The following is a 22,140-nucleotide window of genomic DNA, read 5'->3' on the forward strand; positions in this document are numbered from 1 at the left end:
AACAGCAAGAACTAAGAGCATCCTTTGGAATTCCCTGGCACCATGAGATCTCCAGAGTCATCCCAGCCTTGGCAGAAACCTCACACCCTCCACTACCTGTTGTTTCCAGAGGAAGTCCAGCCGGGCCGTAGACTCCACCTGCTGGGCATGCAGATAGAGCGCCAAAGCAAAGAGCAGCAAGATCACGGGTGTCATGTACTGTAGGGCCACTTTCCCCTCTGCAGAACTAGGAGAAAAGAGAGTAAAAGCAAGCTGTTATCTTTCTGCGTTCCTGTGCCCAATACAGCCCTGACACAACCCCTTTGCTCTGCCTGCTCCCCCAGCCTAGGGAAGCCCCCTGTTCTTTATAAACCAACCTCAGCCCATTCACCCTCCCTGTCCTTTATGCTTGGAGTAGAATCATAGAATCATAGAGTTGGAAGAGACCACAAGGGCCATCGAGTCCAACCCCCTGCCAAGCAGGAAACACCATCAGAGCACTCCTGACATATGGTTGTCAAGCCTCTGCTTAAAGACCTCCAAAGAAGGAGACTCCACCACACTCCTTGGCAGCAAATTCCACTTCCATGGCAGCACCTTCCTGCCATGACACCAAGGGGACAACCCAAACGCACTGTCATTCCATGGTTGCTATCTGGCTTGGGTACTACATGCAGAAGGTGGAATATAAATCGAAATGGGGAAAAATTCAACCACCATTGTTACTCCATAAAGTCCATCACTTCCACAAAGCATTTGGCATTTCCCTTTAGCTGCCATCCCAAGGTGAAATAAAAGCTGTTATTTGTGACTCCAGTTTTTAGGTTTTTTTATTTGTGGTACGCAGTTACATGTTGTTTTTATTTAGCTTTCCTTAGGAAGCTTTGGGTTGTAACCAAGTTATTCCTACTCAGAGCAGACTTGACTACCTTGGGTCCATTAATTTCAACAGGGCTACTCCAAGTATAAGTTGGATAAAACCTTTCATTGAATAATGCATGTTCATTCAAATCACTCAGAGACTGTTATATTAAGTGGTACACAAATTCCATATATAATTTGCTTAAATTTCATTTCATCTCAACGATTTATGTGTATATATACCACTTAAGCCTAAATACATATACAGTGGTACCTCGGACTACATATGCTTCAGGTTACAGACTCCCCTAACCCAGAAATAGTACCTCAGGTTAAGAACTTTGCTTCAGGATGAGAACAGAAATCACATGGCAGCAGCGCAGTGGCAGCAAGGGGCCCCATTAGCTAAAGTGGTGCTTCAGGTTAAGAACAGTTTCAGGTAAGAACGGACCTCTGGAACGAATTAAGTACGTAACCAGAGGTACCACTGTAACTGCATTTGCTTACCGGTATATTTGTCCCTTGCTATCATTGCTTCACCATTGCTAGGTTCTCTCCCCTCCCCTCACGTCTAAACTTGGACAGTAAGCTCCTCAGGGCAGGTACCTATATAGTGCTTCTCTCACATTGTTACTGATACAGAATCACAATATATAAACGAAACAGCACAATCCGATGCTTGCAAATCCAAAAGACTTTTATAAACCAGAATCTACCACTCTCCCAAACCCTAAAGAACAGCCTTGGGACAGTTTTCCCCAAACTAGTACCCTCCAGATATTGTTGGACTGCAACTCCCATCAGTATGGCCTATTGTCAGGAAAGGTGGGCGTTGTAGTCCAACAACATCTGGAGATGTCACCTGTACCCCCTTGCTGTACACTTAACTTTTCCAAAGGTTTGGTAACACCTTCACCAAACCTCTAGTTAGCCTTTATAACCACAACCCTCCATTCCCCACAACCACATCAAAATTGGCTCCCTTTCTGGTTCCAACTCACCAATCTTGACTACTGTGGGTCTCATTGAAGGCTGGCCTGTTGTGAGAAGGGGAGAGAAGAATTTTTATAGAGAGAGGCCCTAGTCACCCAATACCAACAGCCCAAGCCACCTCCCACAATGCAAGGCAAATGAGATTGAGGGTGAGTTAGAAGTGGGGAAATGGGCTGGGAGACAATGAAGATTCTGGTAGTAGATGATGCACCTGAATTCTGCCACAAGTATCTTGCAATGGGAAGAGGCTGAGTCGCTTCCTCCTTAGTTTAACACCCATGTCCAGATAGAATGGATCACAATTAGAGGTTTCTGCAGCTTTATAGAACACCCCAGGCTCAGCGCGGTTTCCTTTTTCTCTGTTCCCCAAATTTAGCTGTTTACAAATCATGTTTGCCTATGCCTGGTTTATTTTTTGTAAACCACTTCAAAAGTTTTATTACAATCCAGAGGTATATAAATTTTGTTTAATAAAAATATGCAAACATTAAGTTACAGTTGTTTCCTTCCTTTCACTTCTTAGCTAACAGAGCTGCTTCCGTATATAATTTGAAGCAAATTATTTTCTCAGAGGAAGGGATGTTCTTACTCCTTTCACCCAGAAATAGATTTTTCTGCTTAAAAACACCCCCCCCCCCTCCTGAGGAAGCTGCTCTCTCCTCTCCCTGGGTGGGGAAAAAGATGTGGGCACTCAAGGTGGGGGGAGGTGGGCACAGAAAATACAGAAGCCGTTTGCCCAGTGATGGCTTGCTGGCTTATTTTTCCACACATGGTAGAAATATGAACAAGTCAAGAAATATTCAGGAAGAATGGGTTCAAGTTCATTCCGAAAGAATTTTTGGATACAAGGTCCCACTGCATCCGGTCATATTCTTGCTGGATTATTCAGAAGGGTCAGTAAGGGAAGGACATAAGGATATGATTTATTACTTGCTAGCAGCTGCTACGATCTTACATGCAGCTAAAAGGAGAATGGTTACAGCTCCCGACGATTAAAGAACAGCATAATAAGATACGGGATTATGCAGTAGCGGCAAAATGAACTTATTATATAACATCTAAGGATTGTAATTGTAGATGACATATGTTAAAATGGAGTAAGTCTGTCAATTCTTGTAGGGCATATTGTTTTATCTTCCAGTGCCAATTATGGATTTTCTATGTTGTGAGCTGGCTGGGTTTTTGTTTTTAAGTGGGAAAAGTGCCAAAGGAATAAGAAGCCCCTCTCATGAGATAATGCATGAATGAGAACCTTTGGGAATCCACAATTCAGCTGATATCTGAAGGGCCACATAACCACCACCTCTGGTGTAAAGTGACGGTGCTATATCATCTTTGTTTCTGATGTTATTTGCTATTGTGGTGGTTTGTAGCTGGGCCCATTTTCTCTCGGTTACTCATGGCTGTTTGGAAAAGTTAAATTTGAGGGCAACATGGAAGAAAACAAGCGCAGGGTGGAAGCTGGAAGACCCTCCCCACTTTAAATCACCCAGACAACTTCAGGGCCCAGGGCTGAAGGTTTGAGATTTTTCCAGTCCCAGAGGGGAGGGGGGATTCTTACAGGGCATTAGCTGCCACCAACAGGTCGTAGTTGTTGAACAACACCCCCTGGGGGCCCTCGGCCACGGCCAGGTACACCACCTCCATCCCTATCAGCAACGCCAGCTTCCCAAGGCTATTGATGTGCAGGAAAACAGAGGAAGCCAGTAGACTCAGCAACACCGAGTAAGTGAAGTACTGCAGGGAGGAAAGGATAGAGATGTCAGAACGCTCCTTACAACAGCTAGATGTGCTCCCCAAAGCCCACACTCATTCCCTTGAGACAAATGTGACCTCTCCTTCTCCCTCCTCTTAATTTAGGCAGTGTTTGCTGCCTCAATATTTTTTTAAAGGAGAGATTAGATAAGTTCAAGGAGGATGGTTCTACCAACAGCCACTATCCACAGACAAGCAACCGGGGTAGATCATCGCCCTCGTGCCTTGCTTGTGGAGTTCCTACAGGCACCTGGGTTGTGTGAAACAGGATAGTCAATTGACCTTTGGTCTGATCTAGCAGGATCCTTTTGTGTTACATTCTCTTCCTGTCTTCACAGATATGCCTCCCGCCTCAGATTTCACACCTGAGCAACCTTCAAGGCCCAGTCAGAGCCACAAACCCACAAGATATCAAGGCACTCTGTGGGAGCAAGGATGTAAAGGAAGGGAGGAGAGACCATGCTTGGACTTAGAGGTAAATGCTGACCCCAGGCCCAGTGACTGAACCCCCAAGTCCCACCCACAACTCTTCACACCTCATGCAACCCCCCGCCCCGATCTTTCTGAAATACACGTACCTCAGGGAAGCTGCAGCTAGAAGCGCCATTTCCCTGGCAGGGCAGAGTGTCTGATGCCAACGAGTAGTTGAGGGCATGTAGGTGGCAGGGCCCCACGGCGGCTGGAGTAATGTTGAGAAACCCGGCAGCGCAGTCTTGGAGGCGGAGCCGGCTGCAAGCAAACTGGGTTGAGGGGGAAAAAATGGCCGACTATGTAGGGCTGACAGGGAACTCAACGCTGCTCTTGTTTGCTCTGGGCTTGCCCGATCCCACCCAATGCCAGAGACTTATGGCAACCAGGATAATGGAGAGCCAATGCCTGGGCTCTGGGGCCAGAGACAGACAAAGGGTTCTTCGGAGAGTTGAAGGTTCGGAGAGGGTTGGAAGTGGGACTGCTGCTCATATACTTTCTTCCCACTTTTGCCCACTGGTAAATACAGTTTTGTACTGTTCCAAACACCTGCTTGATCTGGGGAAACAGCAGGAGAAGAGAAGTGTGTGCATAACTCCCTCAAACCACTTTAGTCCCCCGCCCCTCTCTCTCGTGTGTATCTCCAGCCTAGAGCATCCTTTGTGCTCTTTCCTGACTCCCATATCGCCTTGGTTCTCAACTGTCCCCACACCAGTCAAGGCCTCACTGCAAGACCTGCCCACCTCTCCCAACCCTCATACCATGTTGACAAAAGCAGAGATGAAGACCAGCAGGATAGCAGCAACACCAGTAATCGTGCTGTTCATTCGGGACTGGATAATCTTGCGGGAGACACGCTGCAAGGCGGCTGGAAAAGGCTGTAGGGAGTCACGAGAGGTCGTATGAGATGGGGGGCCACCACCACACACCTCATTATGCCCAAGAGGCTAGAACAAGCCTTGACTGCGCCCTCACCCGCACCAGCCTGGTTACACCAGAATCAGGTGTTAGCATTCAAACCCACAGCACGTTCTGAACCCAGGCGATAACAGGTGGGGATTTAGTTTGCGCACTCAGCGGCAGAGCTCCTGGTATGGAGAAGGTCCCAGGCCCACTCCCTGGCATGACCAGTTGAACAGAGCAGGTTTGAGAGACCTTAAGGAACATAGGGAGCAGTTGCCAGCCAGTGCAGCACCGGGAAAATAAATAGTCTGGCTTGGTACATAAGTTAGCTTCTTGTGTTCTGACTGGTCTGAGGAGGAAACTGCAGGGAGATTAGCCAGAAAGCCTCTTAGCTACAGTAGGCCAGAGGTGGTCAGAAGATACTCTCAGGTCCATGTAAAACCTTCCAGACCCAGCTTGTTCATTGGCCTGAGCAGCTAAGGGACCCTCCTCCTCCTGACTTGCTTTGCCTTTCCTCACCCTTAAATGGACAGAGGCCTGACTCCAGGACAGAAGGCCCGTCTGCTCAGCCCAGCATATCAAGGGCTTAAGGGGCAGGGGGGTGACACTGTGGCAAAAACCCAGGAGGTGCACATGGAACCAAACTGAACCCACACACTGCACCCTCAAAAGGCATAAGGGGTGTTCCCAGGTGGGGTCCAAGGGCTGGCAGAGGGAAGGTGAGGGAGTCCTTGGGATAGTCATGAGTCACAAAGACATGGGGTCCCAATGAAGAGAAAATCACTCACGCCAAGGCAGGAGTAGATGGCACAGACAAAAAGGATGGTGGCCAGGATGACAAAGATGCTGATGTAGGCGCCAAGCATCAGAGGGGAGCTGTGGGGAGACAAGGCAGAATCAGCCCCACCAGTCAGGAGAACACCGTAACGCGTGTGGCTTTCCACCACTCATCAAATGTTGGTGGACTCCAACTCCCATCAGTCCCTGTCAGTGTGGCCAAAGGTCAGGGATGATAGAATTGCGGCCCCAACAAGATCCAGGCCCCAGGTGCGGGGAAGGCAGAAGTACTGTGTAAGTTAACAATATTGTGCATATTGTTGCAAGACAGAATGTTAAATTAAAAAAATTAAAAGAGTGTATTGTGTGGGTTTTCCACTTGTGGTGACCCCTGCCTCCCAAGACCAGTTTGGCTGTGTTGGTAAGTCACTTCTCCTCCTCTTTTTGCTTAAGAATCAGCCTGAAAGCAAAAACCTCCACAACCACAGACTCTCTCTCCCCACTTCCCCATTTACCCCTCCTTCGCTCAGTGATATCCCCCAATTAGACATTTAATCAGTCTGGCATATCACCTTTTCTCACAATGTTGTTACGTGGCATTTGCCAACCCCTTCTGCATCAGGTGTGTAACACGGGCGAGAGGGGGAACTTGGGTGTCGTGGTTCAAAGTGTAAATATACTCACAGACAGACAGCACATCTAGGCTCCCTAATAACTGCAACTGAAATCCTTCCCTCCTCTTCCCCCTAAAACATTTGTGGCAGCAAATAATTTTACTGACTGGAATCCTGGCAGAGTTGGCTAAATAAATGAGGGATATCTTGGGTTATCCAATTGGAAATTGAAACCCATTGGTTCAAGCAGCCACACTTGTGGACAAGGAGATGGAGTTGAGAGAAGGACTGTGGTTTAGTGGTATGACACCTGCTTTGCATGCAGGATGTCCCGGACTCAATCCCTGGTGTCTCCAGGCAGGGATCGGAAAGACTCCCGTCTGAAATCTTGGAGAGCTTCCACCAGCTGGAGCTGACAATAATGACCAAGAAGGGGCCAATAGTTGGAATTGGTAGAAAGCAGCTTCCTATGACTTTAGAGGTTCCCCTGGCCCAATTTCTTCCACAGTGCCTTGATTGGGAATCAGTGGCTTGAGGGTCCTGTGCATCTGTTGGTGGCACATGATGCCAAGTAGTGCATAATAAGCCTTTATGAGAACTAGGTGTGCTTAGGACCAGTATGTTTCTGAGCACAATTCAAAGTGTTGGTGTTGACCTTTAAAGCCCTAAACAGCCTCGGTCCAGTATACCTGAAGGAGCGTCTCCACCCCCATCGTTCTGCCCAGATGCTGAGGTCCAGCGCCGAGAGCCTTCTGGTGGTTCCCTCGTTGCGAGAAGCAAAGCTACAGGGAACCAGGCAGAGGGCCTTCTCGGTAGTGGCACCCGCCCTGTGGAACGCCCTCCCACCAGGTGTCAAAGAGACAAACAACTACCTGACATTCAGAAGGCATCTTAAGGGATTTTTTTAATGTGTGACATCTTAGTGTATTTTTGGTCTTTGTGGGAGCTGCCCAGAGTGGCTGGGGAAACCCAGCCAGATGGGTGGGGTACAAATAATAAATAAATTATTATTATTATTATTATTATTATTATTATTATTATTATTATTATTATGCATCTGTACATGCCACCTTACCTCGCCTATGGCTACCATATGCAGCAATGGAGAGGTGTAGGATGCAGACCCACTGCACATACTGGGATCCTGCGAAGCGTGTGCCTTCACTGCGTGTGCACATGAACGCACACACACGGGCATGAATGCATATGTACCACGTTTGCAGAAAGAGTACATGACGAACGTACTCTTGCATATGTGTCACTCACTGCGGGAAGATGACAATCTGGATGCAGCAAATGAAGCAGAAGACAAGGACGGTGCAAGCCACGTAGCCACCAAAGCGGGTATCCACCTTTTTGGAATACTGCAGGGTGGAAGGAGAAGAGAAAGGGAAGTTACCAGTGGGGAAAAGGGGTGGTTCTGCCTGAACTGGAACAAAGAGGTGTGGGATTTCCATGTCCAGATTGAAAGCTGAAGAATCCAGAAGCAAATGGGAAGGTACCTTCTTCTCCAACTCTGGCTTCTGGAAAGTGAGCAGGAAGCGCTTGACATGGTCCTTGCGCAGCTGGTCAATGCTTCGAGCATCAATGGCTCTGCCCAGAAACTCATCAACTTCATCTTCAGGGTTCAGGGCCTCCTGCGTGCTTCGGCTGCAAGAGGAAGATGTCCCAGTTTTATGACTAGTTGTGGGGGCATCAAGTGGCAGTAAAGCAAGCCTTGCCAGTGAAGTCCCTCCCCCCATATTCATCTTGCCACTCATTGCAGAATCAGCTCCCAGACTGTCCCAACACAGGCAAGGGGCTCTAACTGGCACAGCCTCCCTACCCGCTGCTAGGGTCTCAAGAGCGAGGCAAGATACTCACTTGTCTTTGCTGGAATCATCAATACCCTGAGAAAGGAGAGGGAGACACAGAGAGGAAACAGATATTTATATTTATTCATAAAAGTATTTTTGTACCACCTTATCTTAAAATACCAGGGTGGTTTGCAGCAACAAAATATTAAGAGCCATTAAAAGCAATTCAAAAAATCATCCAAGTGACTGGCTAATTAAACAGCTGCAAAAGCCAGTTGGCCTAAAAACAGTATTCAAGAGACACCAGAAAGTCAAAAGCATGGATGCCCATCAGATCTTTGATAGAAGACTTCTCCACAGTGTGGATATCATTCAAATGTTCAAGTGTTCCCAGCAGATTTTAAGAAAATTGTATACACATGCACAAAAAATGTAGAACTTGTGATCTTTTTAGAACATTAATATATAATCACACAGTCTTTACTGTGAATGTCTAAAGTGCAGAAATGGCTAACAACTGTGAGGGAATGCTATTAGTCTTAAAATACAATGGTACCTCGGGTTAAGTACTTAATTCGTTCCGGAGGTCCGTTCTTCACCTGAAACTGTTCTTAACCTGAAGCGCTACTTTAGCTAATGGGGCCTCCTGCTGCCACCGCGTCACTGGAGCACAATTTCTGTTCTCATCCTGAAGCAAAGTTCTTAACCCGAGGTACTATTTCTGGGTTAGCGGAGTCTGTAACCTGAAGGGTATGTAACCTGAGGTACCACTGTACCTGCAATATTTATTTATTTATTTATTTATTTATTTAAGAGAGCGGTGGGGAATCTCCAGTGCATTGGTCTATTAGGGGGTCCAATTAGGGCTCTGGGGTCATATCCCCCAAACCACACACCTGTCAATCAGCTGGTGGGTTGGGAGGAGAGTTGTTTAAAATCCTGCTAAGTATTGCTTCACCAAAATACTGCTAATGTGGTATAGTGGTTAGAGTGCCTAGGAGACCAAATCCCCACTCAGCCATGAAACCCACTGGCTGACCTTGGGCTAGTCACCACCTCTCAACCTAAACTGGGATAAAATGGGGAGGGGGAGAACCATCAATACCAACTTGAGTTCCTTGGAGAAAAGGTCGGATAAAAATAAAATATGAATAGTAGTAGTAGTAGTAGTAATAATAATAATAATAATAATAATAATAGAGAAATATCTACGTAAAATATTAAAACAGCAGAGCATAACATACAGTTATTAAAACCACATAAGATCAGGACCTCCTGCCAATGTAGCAGTTCGAAAGCATGTCAAAGTGTAAGTATATAAATAGGTACCGCTGCAGCGGGAAGGTAAACAGCGTTTCCGTGCGCTGCTCTGGTTCGCCAGAAGCAGCTTAGTCCTGCTGGCCACGTGACCCAGAAGCTGTACGCTGGCTCCCTCGGCCAATAAAGCGAGATGAGCACCGCAACCCCAGAGTTGGCCATGACTGGACCTAATGGTCAGGGGTCCCTTTACCTTTTAAGATCAGGACACAGCAGTAGCAAGAAGACCTGGGGGGAGGGAATGGTATTCACCTGGTGCTGAGAAGATAAACCAAGTCAGTGCAAGGCAAATCTCTCTTGGGGAACACATTTCAACGGCAGGGTGCAAACAGAGAGAAAGTTCCCTCTTGGCTCCCCCCCCACCTCTCCTTAGATGGAAGGAGCACTTGAAAATGGGCTTCCAAAGTCACCCAAGTCATTTAGAGACCTGAAGGTCAAAACCAGAACTTTGAATCGTGCCTAGAAGCAGACAGGAAGCCAGGACAGTTGTTTTCAAAACTGGTGAGAGACAATCAAACCCCCAAATTCCCAGCAGCAATCTTCAGTATTTTAAACCACCTGAAGCTTCTAAGGGGGCTCCTCATATAGCACACTAAATGCAATAATCAAAATGGGATGTTATCAGTGCATACTAAACTGCAGCTTGGAATCTCGGCCAAGGAGAAATCACATCTGGTGTACCACCCAAGGTGGTAAAAAGGATCTAGAAGCTGAGAAAGCCACTGGGTTCTCCATCAAAAGATAACGTCAGTCCAAATAGCATACCAAGACTACAGATCTAATCCTTAACCGCAGCCAGAACAGGCTGAACCACACTTTCTTGGTCAGATAAGCCATGCACAGTAGCTCCATCCTGTCTGGACTGAGTTTCAGTTCAAGAACCTTGCCCCAAAATGGAATGTTTGTAATGTCGGGGGGCGGAGGATGCCCTTTATCAAGAATGGTCATAGAATCGTAGAACTGTAAAGTTGGAAGTAACCCCAAGGGTTATCCAGTCCAACTCTCTGCAATGCATTAAAATGGTTATACCTTGATTTTCTTTAAAAGGTAGTCTTATCTCAGAAAGAGACATTTTTAGCCCCTAGACCCAGCAGATGAAACTACCCCAGGCAGATGTAATGAGCCAGGAAGGGCAAGGATTGAGCATCCAGGCAGTAGGCTGCCCTCATCCCTCAGAGCAGCCTGTCGATGGCCTCAGGCCTCAGCGACAAACTGTGACTCAGTGGTGTTCTGAAGATGACCACAGAGACGGCAGTAAAGGAGGCATTCCAGTCCGTGCAGATATGGGCAATTCTGCCTTTGAAATGATTAGCAAATAAGTTGCAGCTGGCCTCTGGGGAGTCTTTAACACCTGGATATGGGCTCAGATGGAGAAGGTCACATACCCTCCAGTGGATGGCATTGTGAGGGGGAGGTGTTGTTCCTTCACTGAATCTACTGTGTCAATAATGGCAATCATGAACAGTTACCTGCAGTTGGTTGGATTCGCTGCTGCCAACACCATGCTAGCCAGTGCAGTAAACCAAGGAGCAAATGGACTCTTTCTAGCGGGAGTGATGATTTCACCTGTCTGAGTCACCTCCATGTTCCACAGAGCAAAGCATTGACAGAAACACTAGCCCCAAACTGCCCAAGGCCTCTCAGGAATCCAACAGCCCCTGAAAGCAGGCCATCTTAACAGGTTCCTCTTCAACAGGATAGCTGTAAGTCTGAAGTCCTGTTCAGGCACTTGAGTCAAACTCATAAGGGCCCAGACTATGTATGGGTGGAAGAAACTGTTAAGTTGTGGGTGAACATATCAGACGACACAGTGATTCTTCAAACAGCTCTTGTTTATTCACAGGCCAGGACAGAACTGAACTGAAGGGTTCAGTCAGCCTGCTTATATAGAGCTCCAGTACAACGTTACTGTAACAACTTTCTAAAACTATCCAATCACTGAACGTCACTTTCGATCCCTTATTTGAATAACTATCTACAGTAGCCCCCTGCTGGCCCAGGGTGAGAACTTCAGTACACAACAGAAACATTAGCCCCACCTTGTGACATCCCCAACATGCAGAGTTCCTGGGCATCATCCAGCTGAATAAACTTTTAATCTCTTTCCAGACCTGAATGTGAGACCTGGGAGCAGATATGTGGGGCACTGGGGGAAAGGGTGTTGCTGGTGCCCATAACACAGTTTTTTGCCCTCAAGCCTTTGGCCAAGTAGAGCTTAATCTGAGCAGGAAGTGATCCAACCATAATTAGAGGAAAAGCTAAGTAACTCAGAAATTCATGTAGGGCTGAAGTGACCCCAAACTACTTCACTCCTAGACCCCAAGCACAAGTCAAAGCCTGAGCCCAGAGACTTTCCTGAGGCACCAGAACCACCAACAAACCATTCCACTGTATTGAATTAGCTAAACCACCACAACAGATGCTGGGAGCAAAGGGCACTGCCAGATCATGCAACAGCCACCAGTATCGTGGCAACCAATCAGCCACTACCAAACCATGTCAGACAATGGGCTGCCACCACTGGCAGAGTAACTCCTCCTACCATGCTAATGAAGCTCCTCCTAAGATGCAAAGGATGCCATGGCAGCAGATGCCACACCACAAAACCCACTGAGCAACCAGTGCCATAGCAACAACCTGCAATCGAGCAATCAACAAAGTAACAGCAACCCTTCACAGTGAATGACACAAGACTACGGGTCGTCCCTTAGCAACCAGCAAACTGTGACAATATGATGAAGAAGAGCACATTTAGTGGTAGTGGTGGTTTTTTTAAAACTCTGGAATTATGCAAATTGGCTTAAAATCTTGCTCAATTTACACTTTTGAAATCAGGGTAGCGGCTACAAGGTTCTGCATACAAGTATATTGCCAGAAATTGAGATAGTCTCTATGACCTATCATTTCTTAGACTAAGAAGTCTGGAGATAGATATTGCATTAAATAACCAGCCTTAATGAGGAGCTGACAGTGTTTAAAATCCCTAGACAACCATGTTTCATTTAAGCAGGGCAAATGGGATTTTTCCAACACAGAAAAAGGAAGGTGCAGTGAGAACAAACAACTGTTGCAATGCACAAAGTCTCACTGAAAAAACCCCCAACACTCTTTGGTTTTGAAACCAGGGAAAGGCCGCTTCAGTATCAGGGGATCTGCTGCCATCTATTCGCAAGAAACATGTCTGTGGGCTGGGAGTATATTTTGTGGCACAATCGGATCCCTTCAGATGCAGTCAGGCTCTGTGATAAAGTTATCAACATCTAACAATAAGGGCCCTCATAGCCGTGGAACAAGTGTGTAGAGGCACAGCCAAGGTCGTTCTGCAGAAACTCAGAATTAAAATGTCACACAGTTTGCTTAAGCATTGGTGATCAGCTAAAAGGGTCTGGTGGGTCACACCCTGGCCATGAGAGCCGAAAACTTAGCCATCTGTATTTTCTGATTCATACACGGGCTGTGGGGGCTACAAACTTGCTTTTGTTGGTTTAAAATAAAAGCCAAGGCTCTCAGGATTGTGCAGAAGCTGGTAGATTTCATGCTAAGGCCTCACTCAGTTCATAGACTCATAGAACTGTAGAGTTAGAAGGGACAACAAGGGTCATCTAGTCCAACCCCCTGCAATGCAGGAATATTTTGCCCAGCATGGGACTTGAACCCACAACCCTGAGATTAAGTCTCTTATGCTCTGCCGACTGAGGTATCCCAGCTATTTAAATAGGTTGTCACCTTGGCTTTTTGTGAGAATCTCACAAAGCAAACAACATGTAGTAACTTATTTTTTTATATACAAAAAAATGCTTCCAAAGTCTTAAAGTTAGCCAGCACATCAAGATAATGGTCACAGCCATGTTAGTTTCAAAATCTCCCCCTCCCTGTCACACACAAATTGGGAACAATAGCTTCCCCAATGTGCAACAACTGTTGCTATAACAATGCTCCATGCAATTTATGAAGCAAAATAGGGCTGGGAGGAGGGAGACTGAGAAAAGCAGGGCATTGTGCCGAGGTCACAGGAAGGAAGTAGGAAAGACTCGGGGGAAGCAAGATTCCAGTTCTCCTAGAAAGACCAAGGGAGAGGCGTGCCGGCGGGTGGGAAGAAAAGGGTGAGAGAGAGATAGCTGGTGGCTGTGGCGGCTGATAGCAGGAGAAGGAAACTGGGTCCAGAAGGGGACCTTCCTCCAAGACGCTCTTTGAGATGTGATCAACACCTGCAGCAGAACGGAGGCAGTAGAGCAGACCAACTAAGCAAGAGGGGAAGGAACGTTTTTGAAAGCTTTTCCATAGAAGAGCACTCCATGCACGGAGAAAGTAGGTGAGGAGCTGGTCTTAAAATGGATCTCTTCTCAGCTATGCTTCTTTTATTACATGGGCAGCATACAGAAGTGACCCCACACCTTGCGTAGTCAAAATAGCACCATTCACACATAAACATACAGAAAAACCCCAGAGTTTGCCAGTATAAATTTTTTTTTTGAAAAAAACCTTCAAAGCAGCCCAAATATGTTCAGCGGGCAGAGAATGCAGGCCAGTTGCATGTGAAGTGGGAGCAGAAGAGGTCAAAAGTGGTTATGATCCTGAACAGGAACACTCAATCCTACTACAGTGGTACCTCAGGTTACATACGCTTCAGGTTACAGACTCCGTTAACCCAGAAATAGTACCTCAGGCTAAGAACTTTGCTTCAGGATGAGAACAGAAATCGTGCTCCAGCGGTGCAGCGGCAGCAGGAGGCCCCATTAGCTAAAGTGGTGCTTCAGGTTAAGAACAGTTTCAGGTTAAGAACGGACCTCCGGAACGAATTAAGTACTTAACCCGAGGTACCACTGTATATTTTGTTGCAAGCCTCACATGTACCAGCTCTGGAGACCTCATTCTGCTCCATAGGCAGCCCCAGCCTAAACTTCATATACTGGGAGGTGGGGCGGTGGATGATTAACAGGGAGGGGAAGAATTACTCCTTCCAATGCTAGATCAGTAAATCCTAAACCGTGTGCCATGTAATAAATTTAACAATTTATGTAATTTGAGCCGCACCAAACATGGCAACAAAGGAAATGCATCCACTGCAACTCTGCACAATTTCACTGGGTGGTATACAATACTTGTCCTACTCAAAGTAGGAGACCCACTGAAGTTAACAGCCACGACTAACAAAGGTTGGTTAATTTCAGTTGGTCTACACCGAGTAGGACCTAGCTGAATAAAACTCATAGACCTTGCCTTGCCCCTTCACAGCAGCCTCTAGTAGGAGCAATTAATTCTGCTATATCACTCCGCTGGGTGCAACTGGAGCATGTAAATACACTCCATGTATAGATAGACATGGCAGAATTCCTCACCCACTAGGAGGCCAACAGCTACATCTCTGCCTAAGTAGCAAAACCAGGTTTGCACACTGGCACCGGGGTCTTGCACAGAAATCTAGGGGGCGACCTCCTCTGAGAAGTAAGAGACCTCCTCTTACTTTTGCACATTTTCTCAACATAAAATCTGTTCCGATGAAATGGAGGCGGGAAAAGGTGTGCCCTACTTATCAGAAGATACCGTATTTTTTGCTCTATAAGACTCACTTTTTCCCTCCTAAAAAGTAAGGGGAAATGTGTGTCGTCTTATGGAGCGAATGCAGGCTGCGCAGCTATCCCAGAAGCCAGAAAGGCCTCTTGCTGTTCTGGCTTCTGAGATTCAGAATATTTTTTTTTCTTCCTCCAAAAACTAGGTGCGTCTTATGGTCTGGTGTGTCTTATAGAGCGAAAAATACGGTAACTTGGGGAAACACCGGATTAAGGGCAGAAAGGGCTCAGGCTTTTGCTGCATGAATGCCCAGAAAACCTTGGGAGGTTCCCCTACGCACCGAATAAGCACACAAGCAGCTCTCATTCTTGCCACCCAAGCAAGATAGTCCAGAGTAATTCAGGCACGAAATTCTTCCTAGTTATCTGCTCACCTCACCTCTCGCTCGGGTGAGTGACTGATTGGAAACAACCTGCACAGAAACTGCCCCAGGCAAAATCCACCAGCTCAGAATGGCCGCTAGCAACACACCCACCCAACCAACAAGTCATAAAAAGAGAATCTGGACATTCTCCCGCTCCCCACAAAAGCCACCACTTCAAAAACCCTTTACACACAGAATATGGAGAAGAACTGTTCTACTTGTTTTCCACATGAAGGAACAACTCTGCTCCTGCCTTCTGTGGTAAAACAATCCAGAGGGCTGTAATAAATGCTCTTTCACATGTGAATGTGTCCCTCAGCCCTAATGCTTCAAAAGAATCCTCCTAGTTCCTGAAGCAAGCACCTTCTGTCCTGATAGCTGTTGTATTTCTTAAACAGCCTAAGAAACCCAAATGCTTCAGATTTATTTGGCAAAGCCATGTAGCCCCAACACCTTCAAATTCCGCATTGTAACTAGACATTTCTTCACCTGAGGCCAGACTTTTAAGAATCCACACTATGCCTCCACCCATTCAGTTTTCGGATAAAACGGTCAATTGTGATTCTCCAGTTGTAGAACACTGCACTTTTTAGCTCTGCCCCACATCTGGGTCTCCAGACATTTTGGAAATCGTCCTGTTTCAGCCAACATGGAGCCAGGGTGGGTGGATTGGGGTGACATGGGCATGGTACCCAATTCCTGCCTGCTTACACAGTCCATTGGAAGTATGAAAGAGTTTCCTTCCCTCAGCCCCTTGTTGTGCCCCCCCCCCCCACCGAGAGAGCTGGGCCCCAGATATTCAGGAACCGAGAAAGCCAATTTACTTTCTGGCATTTCTATCCTTCCTATGCTCTGAGGAGTTCTCGGTTGTGAGCACAGTTCTCCCCCTGTCCCACTGTATCCTCACAACAACCATGTGAGGTAGGTTAGGCTGAGAGAAGGTGACTGAGCCAAGGTCACCCCATGAACTTCCTGGCTGAGTGGGGATTTGAACCCTGGTCTCTCAGTCCCTAGTCCAACACTCTTAACTGCTACTCCATACTTGCTCTTTAGTCCCTTTATATACCTAGCCTGGCACTATCAACTCTAGTCTCTTTCCAAGGTCTCGGGCAGATAGAAGAAGAAGAAGAAGAAGAAGAAGAAGAGGAGGAGGAAGAGGAGGAGGAGTTTGGGTTTCATATCCCGCTTTATCACTACCCGAAGGAGTCTTAAAGCGGCTAACAATTTCCTTTCCCTTCCTCCCCCTCAACAAACACTCTGTGAGGTGAGTGGGGCTGAGAGACTTCAGAGAAGTGTGACTGGCCCAAGGTCACCCAGCAGCTGCATGTGGAGGAGCGGGGAATCGAACCCGGTTCACCAGATTACGAGTCCACTGCTCTTAACCACTACACCACACTGGTATAGAGGTTTTTCTACTTGATCTGTTTAACTGGAGACGCCAGGGACTGATGCCAGGAACCATCTGCATGCAGCATATGTGCTCTACCAATGCTGTCCTACTTTAACCCCAATTCCTTCCATAACTTTTTTTTTCCAAAAAAAGAAGGCTAAAAGTATTTTTGTTCTCTTGTTTGTAGGATATTTGACACCTCCTCTGTCCAATTAGCTTGTCTCTCAGGATGATTATCTCAAGGGAAAATATGATGTGCTGACACAACACATCAGATCTCCCCTATCTGCATGGTATCCATAGATTTCCTTTTAACATTGGTCAGCTAGCTTCCAAAAGGTTGACAGGATAAATAGCTGGATCTGTTCTGGTGGTGTAGCCTACTTATCTGCCCTTCTGCTGTCCTCATGGAGGGTACTCCTAGACAGAAAGACAGCAGGCTTCATTCCACACACATATTCAAAAACACACATTGAGGAGATTCCCTATGCTTCTTCGCGTCTGCTTCAACACCCAAGCAGACTCTTGGACATCTGGTGTGCCGACATCTCATTTCAAAAGCCAGTTCCTCTTCAAAGTTAAAAAGCGGTGCTACTCAATATCTCCATATGGATCTAGGCTTTTATTTATTAGAAAATTTATATCCTGCCTTTTTGAGCCAAAGCATCTACACAATGGTTAACAATAAGAACCCAAATAAATATAATTTGAGGGGAGACAATGTTTTTTTTAAAAAATAATAATAATCAAGAACTAATCAATCAATCAAGTTAGCAGAAATAAACAATGACCAAAAGCTAGCAGAAGGTGGGAGATTCTCTTCCAACTTTGAGGGCAGCCTGGGATGGCACAGCCTAAATCAATAACAGCAGCAAAAATTAACAGAGATCAGGGAAAGTGTGAATATCCCTTGGGAGGGACTTCCAGAGTTTGGATTCCACCACCAAGGAGGTCGTACCCCAAGTAATTCTGCCCTCAATTTACTTCAAATGGCAAAAGGGTTCATGAAGAACAGTGTCTCCAAGGAAGTTCTTGTAACGTGCGTAGGTTTACGTTGAGCTGGGAGGGAGGTAGAGGAGGACCTTCCACATTATATATATATATATATTTATGCCATCCTTGTGATCTTAGAAAAATTACGTGAGCAGATTCAGCCCAAAGCCTCCAACTAGCCCATGCCACAAGGAAAAGAGAAAACCAGCTTGCTTGTGGAGCATCAAATATATTATCTGTACATCACATAAAGGGTGGGGACATTATTTGCTTTCTCAGCTGCTAGGATCAGTAACAGCCTGGTTCTCATGGATGCAATTTGCTGCAAGTGGGGTAAAACTGTAACTCTGGCATGTGACATGTTCGGTTTTATGGCTGGTAATCCAACTGCACTGGAAGCAACTTTATGATTATGGCCTATGGCCTTAAAACAGCTACTCCCACCCTATCCCCATCCCCCCCTCATTCTGGGCCAACTCCTTTGGCACAGGGCTCACTATTGTCTCCTTGGCACAAGTCAAGGTGCTGCTCTGACCTATAAACAGCCTTAATGCACAGAAGCCTCAGAAAAATCCTCTCCCTTAATTCCACATGCTTTCTCCTTTGCTCCACCGCAAGTGACAGACTCAAGCAAGAAGGATTTCTTCACTGCGCCACCCAGGCCACCAAAGAGGGAAGTTATTGGTGGCTCCCTTCTCAAGCACTCTGAGGATGTTTTAAGGCTTTTCCCACTTGGGCTGGCATTCAAGAGCCTGTGTGAAGCAGCCCAAATGGCAGCGGAGAAAAGCTCTGGATGCGTAGATTTCGCCATGCTCATTCCCCAGCTTCTCCAGTAAAAGGAGCTCACATAAGCGGCCCGGGAAATATCCTCACCCAAAGTCCTTTTGCCTATCGATCTGGGCAAAGTAGATTAATACTGGACTCAATAAGAGACATCAGCTTCGTCTGCGCCAATAATAAGAATCGAAGAGACCAGATCCTGCACATGCTGTCATGTGACCAGCTTGCCACACAGTCAGAAAAGCCCATACAGGCAAGGCTTTTGCCATGGTCACCATGGGTTGTAGCCAATGCTAGCCTGGCTTAGAGCAGTCCCATTGAAATTAGGACATGGCTTAATTTAGGTCCATGAAGAGTAATAGGTCTACTCTTAAGTTGGCTACAACCCTCTGTGCTCAAACATTCGTGAGAGCAGGCCCTTGTGGGGGCTTCCACCTCTTTCTCTAAGGATAATAAAGGTAAAGGGACCCCTGACCATTAGGTCCAGTCGTGGCTGACTTTGGGGTTGCGCCGCTCATCTCGCTTTATTGGCCGAGGGAGCCGGCATACAGCTTCGGGGTCATGTGGCCAGCATGACTAAGCCGCTTCTGGCGAACCAGAGCAGCACACGGAAACACCATTTACCTTCCCGCTGGAGCGGTACCTATTCATCTACTTGCATTTTGACGTGCTTTCGAACTGCTAGGTTGGCAGGAGCAGGGACCGAGCAACGGGAGCTCACCCCGTCGCGGGGATTCGAACCGCCGACCTTCTGATCAGCAAGTCCTAGGCTCTGTGGTTTAACCCACAGCGCCACCCGCATCCCTTCAATATTTAGGATTTTATTAAGGATAATAAATAGTGTAAAATGTACACAACAGACCATTACCCACCCAGGACCTGCAAGCAGGTGTGTGACGTGATCAAAGCCCGGTTGCCTTTTTGCTCCCACCCTCTTGGCGGGATGTGCGCCCAAAGCAAGCCCTCTCTCTGTCCCTCGCTGGCACTCACCATCTGCCGGAAGGCCTTGGAGTCCTTCGTCCGGGGGAAGGAGCGCTCAGGCACCCAGCGAGGCACCAGCCCTTCGGTAGAATTGGCCTGAGCTCTCTGCAGCTTGGCTAAGATGGCCTTCTCCTCTTTCTGTCGGAGAGAAAAACAGGCCATGGAGGTGCAAACAAAGAAGCTGGCGGGGGGGGGGGAAGGGGCCATGGGGAGAGGCCCTTTCCAACACCCTCCTCTGGAATAAGGCTGCTCATCTTGGCCGGCCAGAGTTGCAGCTTCCACTGCTCCAGCTTTGGATAGCAGAATGCTCACCTTCCCCGTGAACCATACCTACAGGGAATAAGCAGCGCCCTGCTGGCTGGCAGGTAGGTTTTCTAACCCTCCACACCCTAGAGAAGGGGGGGAGGCAACTTTTTTGGGCCACTGGACACATATCAAATTTTGAGAGTATGCTGGGAGTGCCAGTCACAAAATTGCTACCACTGGGGTAACACACAATGGCTGCCATGGGGAATGTGGCAAAACACAAATTTAGAGACTGCCACCCCCAACCACCTCAGACTTACTAATGGAAGGGAGGTATGTCCTGCTGTGATTCTGAGGGATCACACAGTCTTGGTTCTACTTACACACACAAACATTTGCAGTCTAAAAGCAACAGGGAGCCTATCTCAGTACCAGGAAAAATATACCTCAGAAGGTATATTCACATTTTGCTCCATAACTTTTTTCCGGGAGGGCTAGAGGCTTCCCTTTAAAAAGACAGAGAAAACGGGGAGACCTGCCCAAGAGCCACGGTGGGAAAGCCTTTTGTGACCCCTGCACAAGAGCAAATTACTGTGATATTCTTCCCCAGTCCCCAGCCCCTCCAGGACTCACTCGTTTCTGGCTGCAGCCCACGATGAAGAAGGTGTCGATGTTGTGCTCCTTAAGGTAGGCATTGCGCTCGCCCCCGTGCCCTGGCTCCACTTCGTAGTCCTCATTCAGGTACTGCAGCGTGGCTCGCGTGATGTGGATCCGCCTAGCACAGAACTTTTGTCACTCAGCCAAGTCATCTGGTGGAGCCCCCCTCTCCCACTCCCTCTGAGCCCCACCTACAACCACCATTAATATGCACGAGAGGAAGAAGATACCGTTCAACATGTAAGTGGTTTGGTCTCTGCCCACGAAGCTGGAGAGTAAGAGGCTAGAATCATTGAACCATAGAACTGTAGAGTTGGAAGGGACCCGGCAAGTTATCTAGTCCAACCCCCTGCAATGCAGGAATCTCAACTAGATCCATACATGATAGATGGCCATTCAACCTCTGATTTAAAACCTCCAATGAAGGAGAATCTCCCACCTCTCATGGGAGGTTCTATGGGCAATTGAACAGAAAGGGCAAGTAAGTGGGTAGTAAAATTAGAAGAGGTAGCAATAGGACTGCAGGGAAGACAAAAGTGGACTAAGCTGAATATCAGGGGAAAGCCTCAAAGGTGTGTCTTCAGGAACTAAGGCAGGAACAGGGAACAGCATGGCTGAAAGAAACAGAGGCAGGACTGGGGGAGGCAATGACAGATGGCTTTTCATGGTACAAGAAGGGGAGATGAGAAGGGAGATAGTTGGGTTCAAGAGTGTTGTGTTGAATGAAGGGACTAGAAGTGTGAAGAGGCTGCAGGTGGCAACTGGGAAAAGCCATTGGAGAAGCTTCAAGGGAAGAGATCTTTGGTCACCTTCACCACACCTGGCCCATGCAGTAGTGGAGAAACTGCAGCCCACAGGCCCTCCTTTGTGGCCTGCAAGGCCACTTCTAGCAGTGGGGACAGGGCTTGGCAAGAGTGCCAGGGATAAGCCGATGGCAGTGACTTTGCCTGCAAGGATTGACTCCAAACCAAGAGGGCCAAATTGGGCCACTTGCTATCAGGTGCTTGTCAGGGTGGTCCACCCCACCCACCTGTCAAGCTTGGCCTGCAAGCTTAGATCCAGTTCCCCACCATTGGGTCAAGACCATGACCACCAAAACTAGAGAGCCTGGTTTTGCTCATGCCACCAGCAAGCTGAAGTCCTGGCCAAACCAAGCTGCTTGTTTATGCAAAGCTATGGGGCCTCTCCTGGCAGAGAGGTGGGCAGAGCCATGTGGAGGTGGCTGAGGTGGTCAGACAACGTTGCCCCAGCAAAAATGCATCTTTGTGGCAGCGAGACAATGGCTGCTGTTTAAAAATAAACCCTTGCCCCATTTTTTGGATAACAGCAACCCCCACTTCCAAGCATCAAGGATAGGGCAGGGCCTTTGGGACAGGGAAGGTGGCGCCTATTGGACAGTGCTTGTGACATCCGCCAAGGGGGAGCTCACAAATTCTCCTCCTGCCTACCCACAAATACACGTACAAGCTGTTCACCTCCACATGATCTGTCTCAGGCAACAGACACAACCCTACAGTTCCAGCTATCAACGCATTCCTCTTTATGGTGCCACGTCTTAGTAATTCCACCGACCCAACTTTCCCCTCCTTTTACTCCAAAGACAGAGACTTTGTGGCTCTCCAGCCACAGGTTCCAGGACTCCCTACTGCTATCATGCCTGACCACTGGCCATTACTGCCCCTGGCTTTATTCAGG

General features: G+C 47.4%; 1 protein-coding gene across 7 annotated transcripts in view; it reads right to left on the reverse strand.

Annotated features, from left to right (window-relative positions):
• ADCY6 (adenylate cyclase 6) overlaps positions 1–22,140 on the reverse strand; it is a 49,474-nt gene that overhangs the window by 9,766 nt on the left and 17,568 nt on the right. For all 7 annotated transcript variants that reach the window (XM_083427306.1, XM_083427305.1, XM_083427301.1 and 4 more), the window contains 11 exons: positions 20,422–20,563; positions 19,552–19,680; positions 8,214–8,239; positions 7,853–8,000; positions 7,617–7,714; positions 5,748–5,835; positions 4,818–4,934; positions 4,167–4,328; positions 3,395–3,570; positions 1,842–1,877; positions 97–226 (listed from right to left, as the gene is read on the reverse strand). In XM_083427306.1, the coding sequence (XP_083283432.1) occupies positions 97–226; positions 1,842–1,877; positions 3,395–3,570; positions 4,167–4,328; positions 4,818–4,934; positions 5,748–5,835; positions 7,617–7,714; positions 7,853–8,000; positions 8,214–8,239; positions 19,552–19,680; positions 20,422–20,563 (1,252 nt within the window). The remainder of the gene's footprint in view (positions 1–96; positions 227–1,841; positions 1,878–3,394; positions 3,571–4,166; positions 4,329–4,817; positions 4,935–5,747; positions 5,836–7,616; positions 7,715–7,852; positions 8,001–8,213; positions 8,240–19,551; positions 19,681–20,421; positions 20,564–22,140) is intronic.

This window comes from Podarcis tiliguerta (genome assembly GCF_965153285.1).
Source record: "Podarcis tiliguerta genome assembly, chromosome: 2".
Lineage (NCBI taxonomy): Eukaryota > Metazoa > Chordata > Lepidosauria > Squamata > Lacertidae > Podarcis > Podarcis tiliguerta.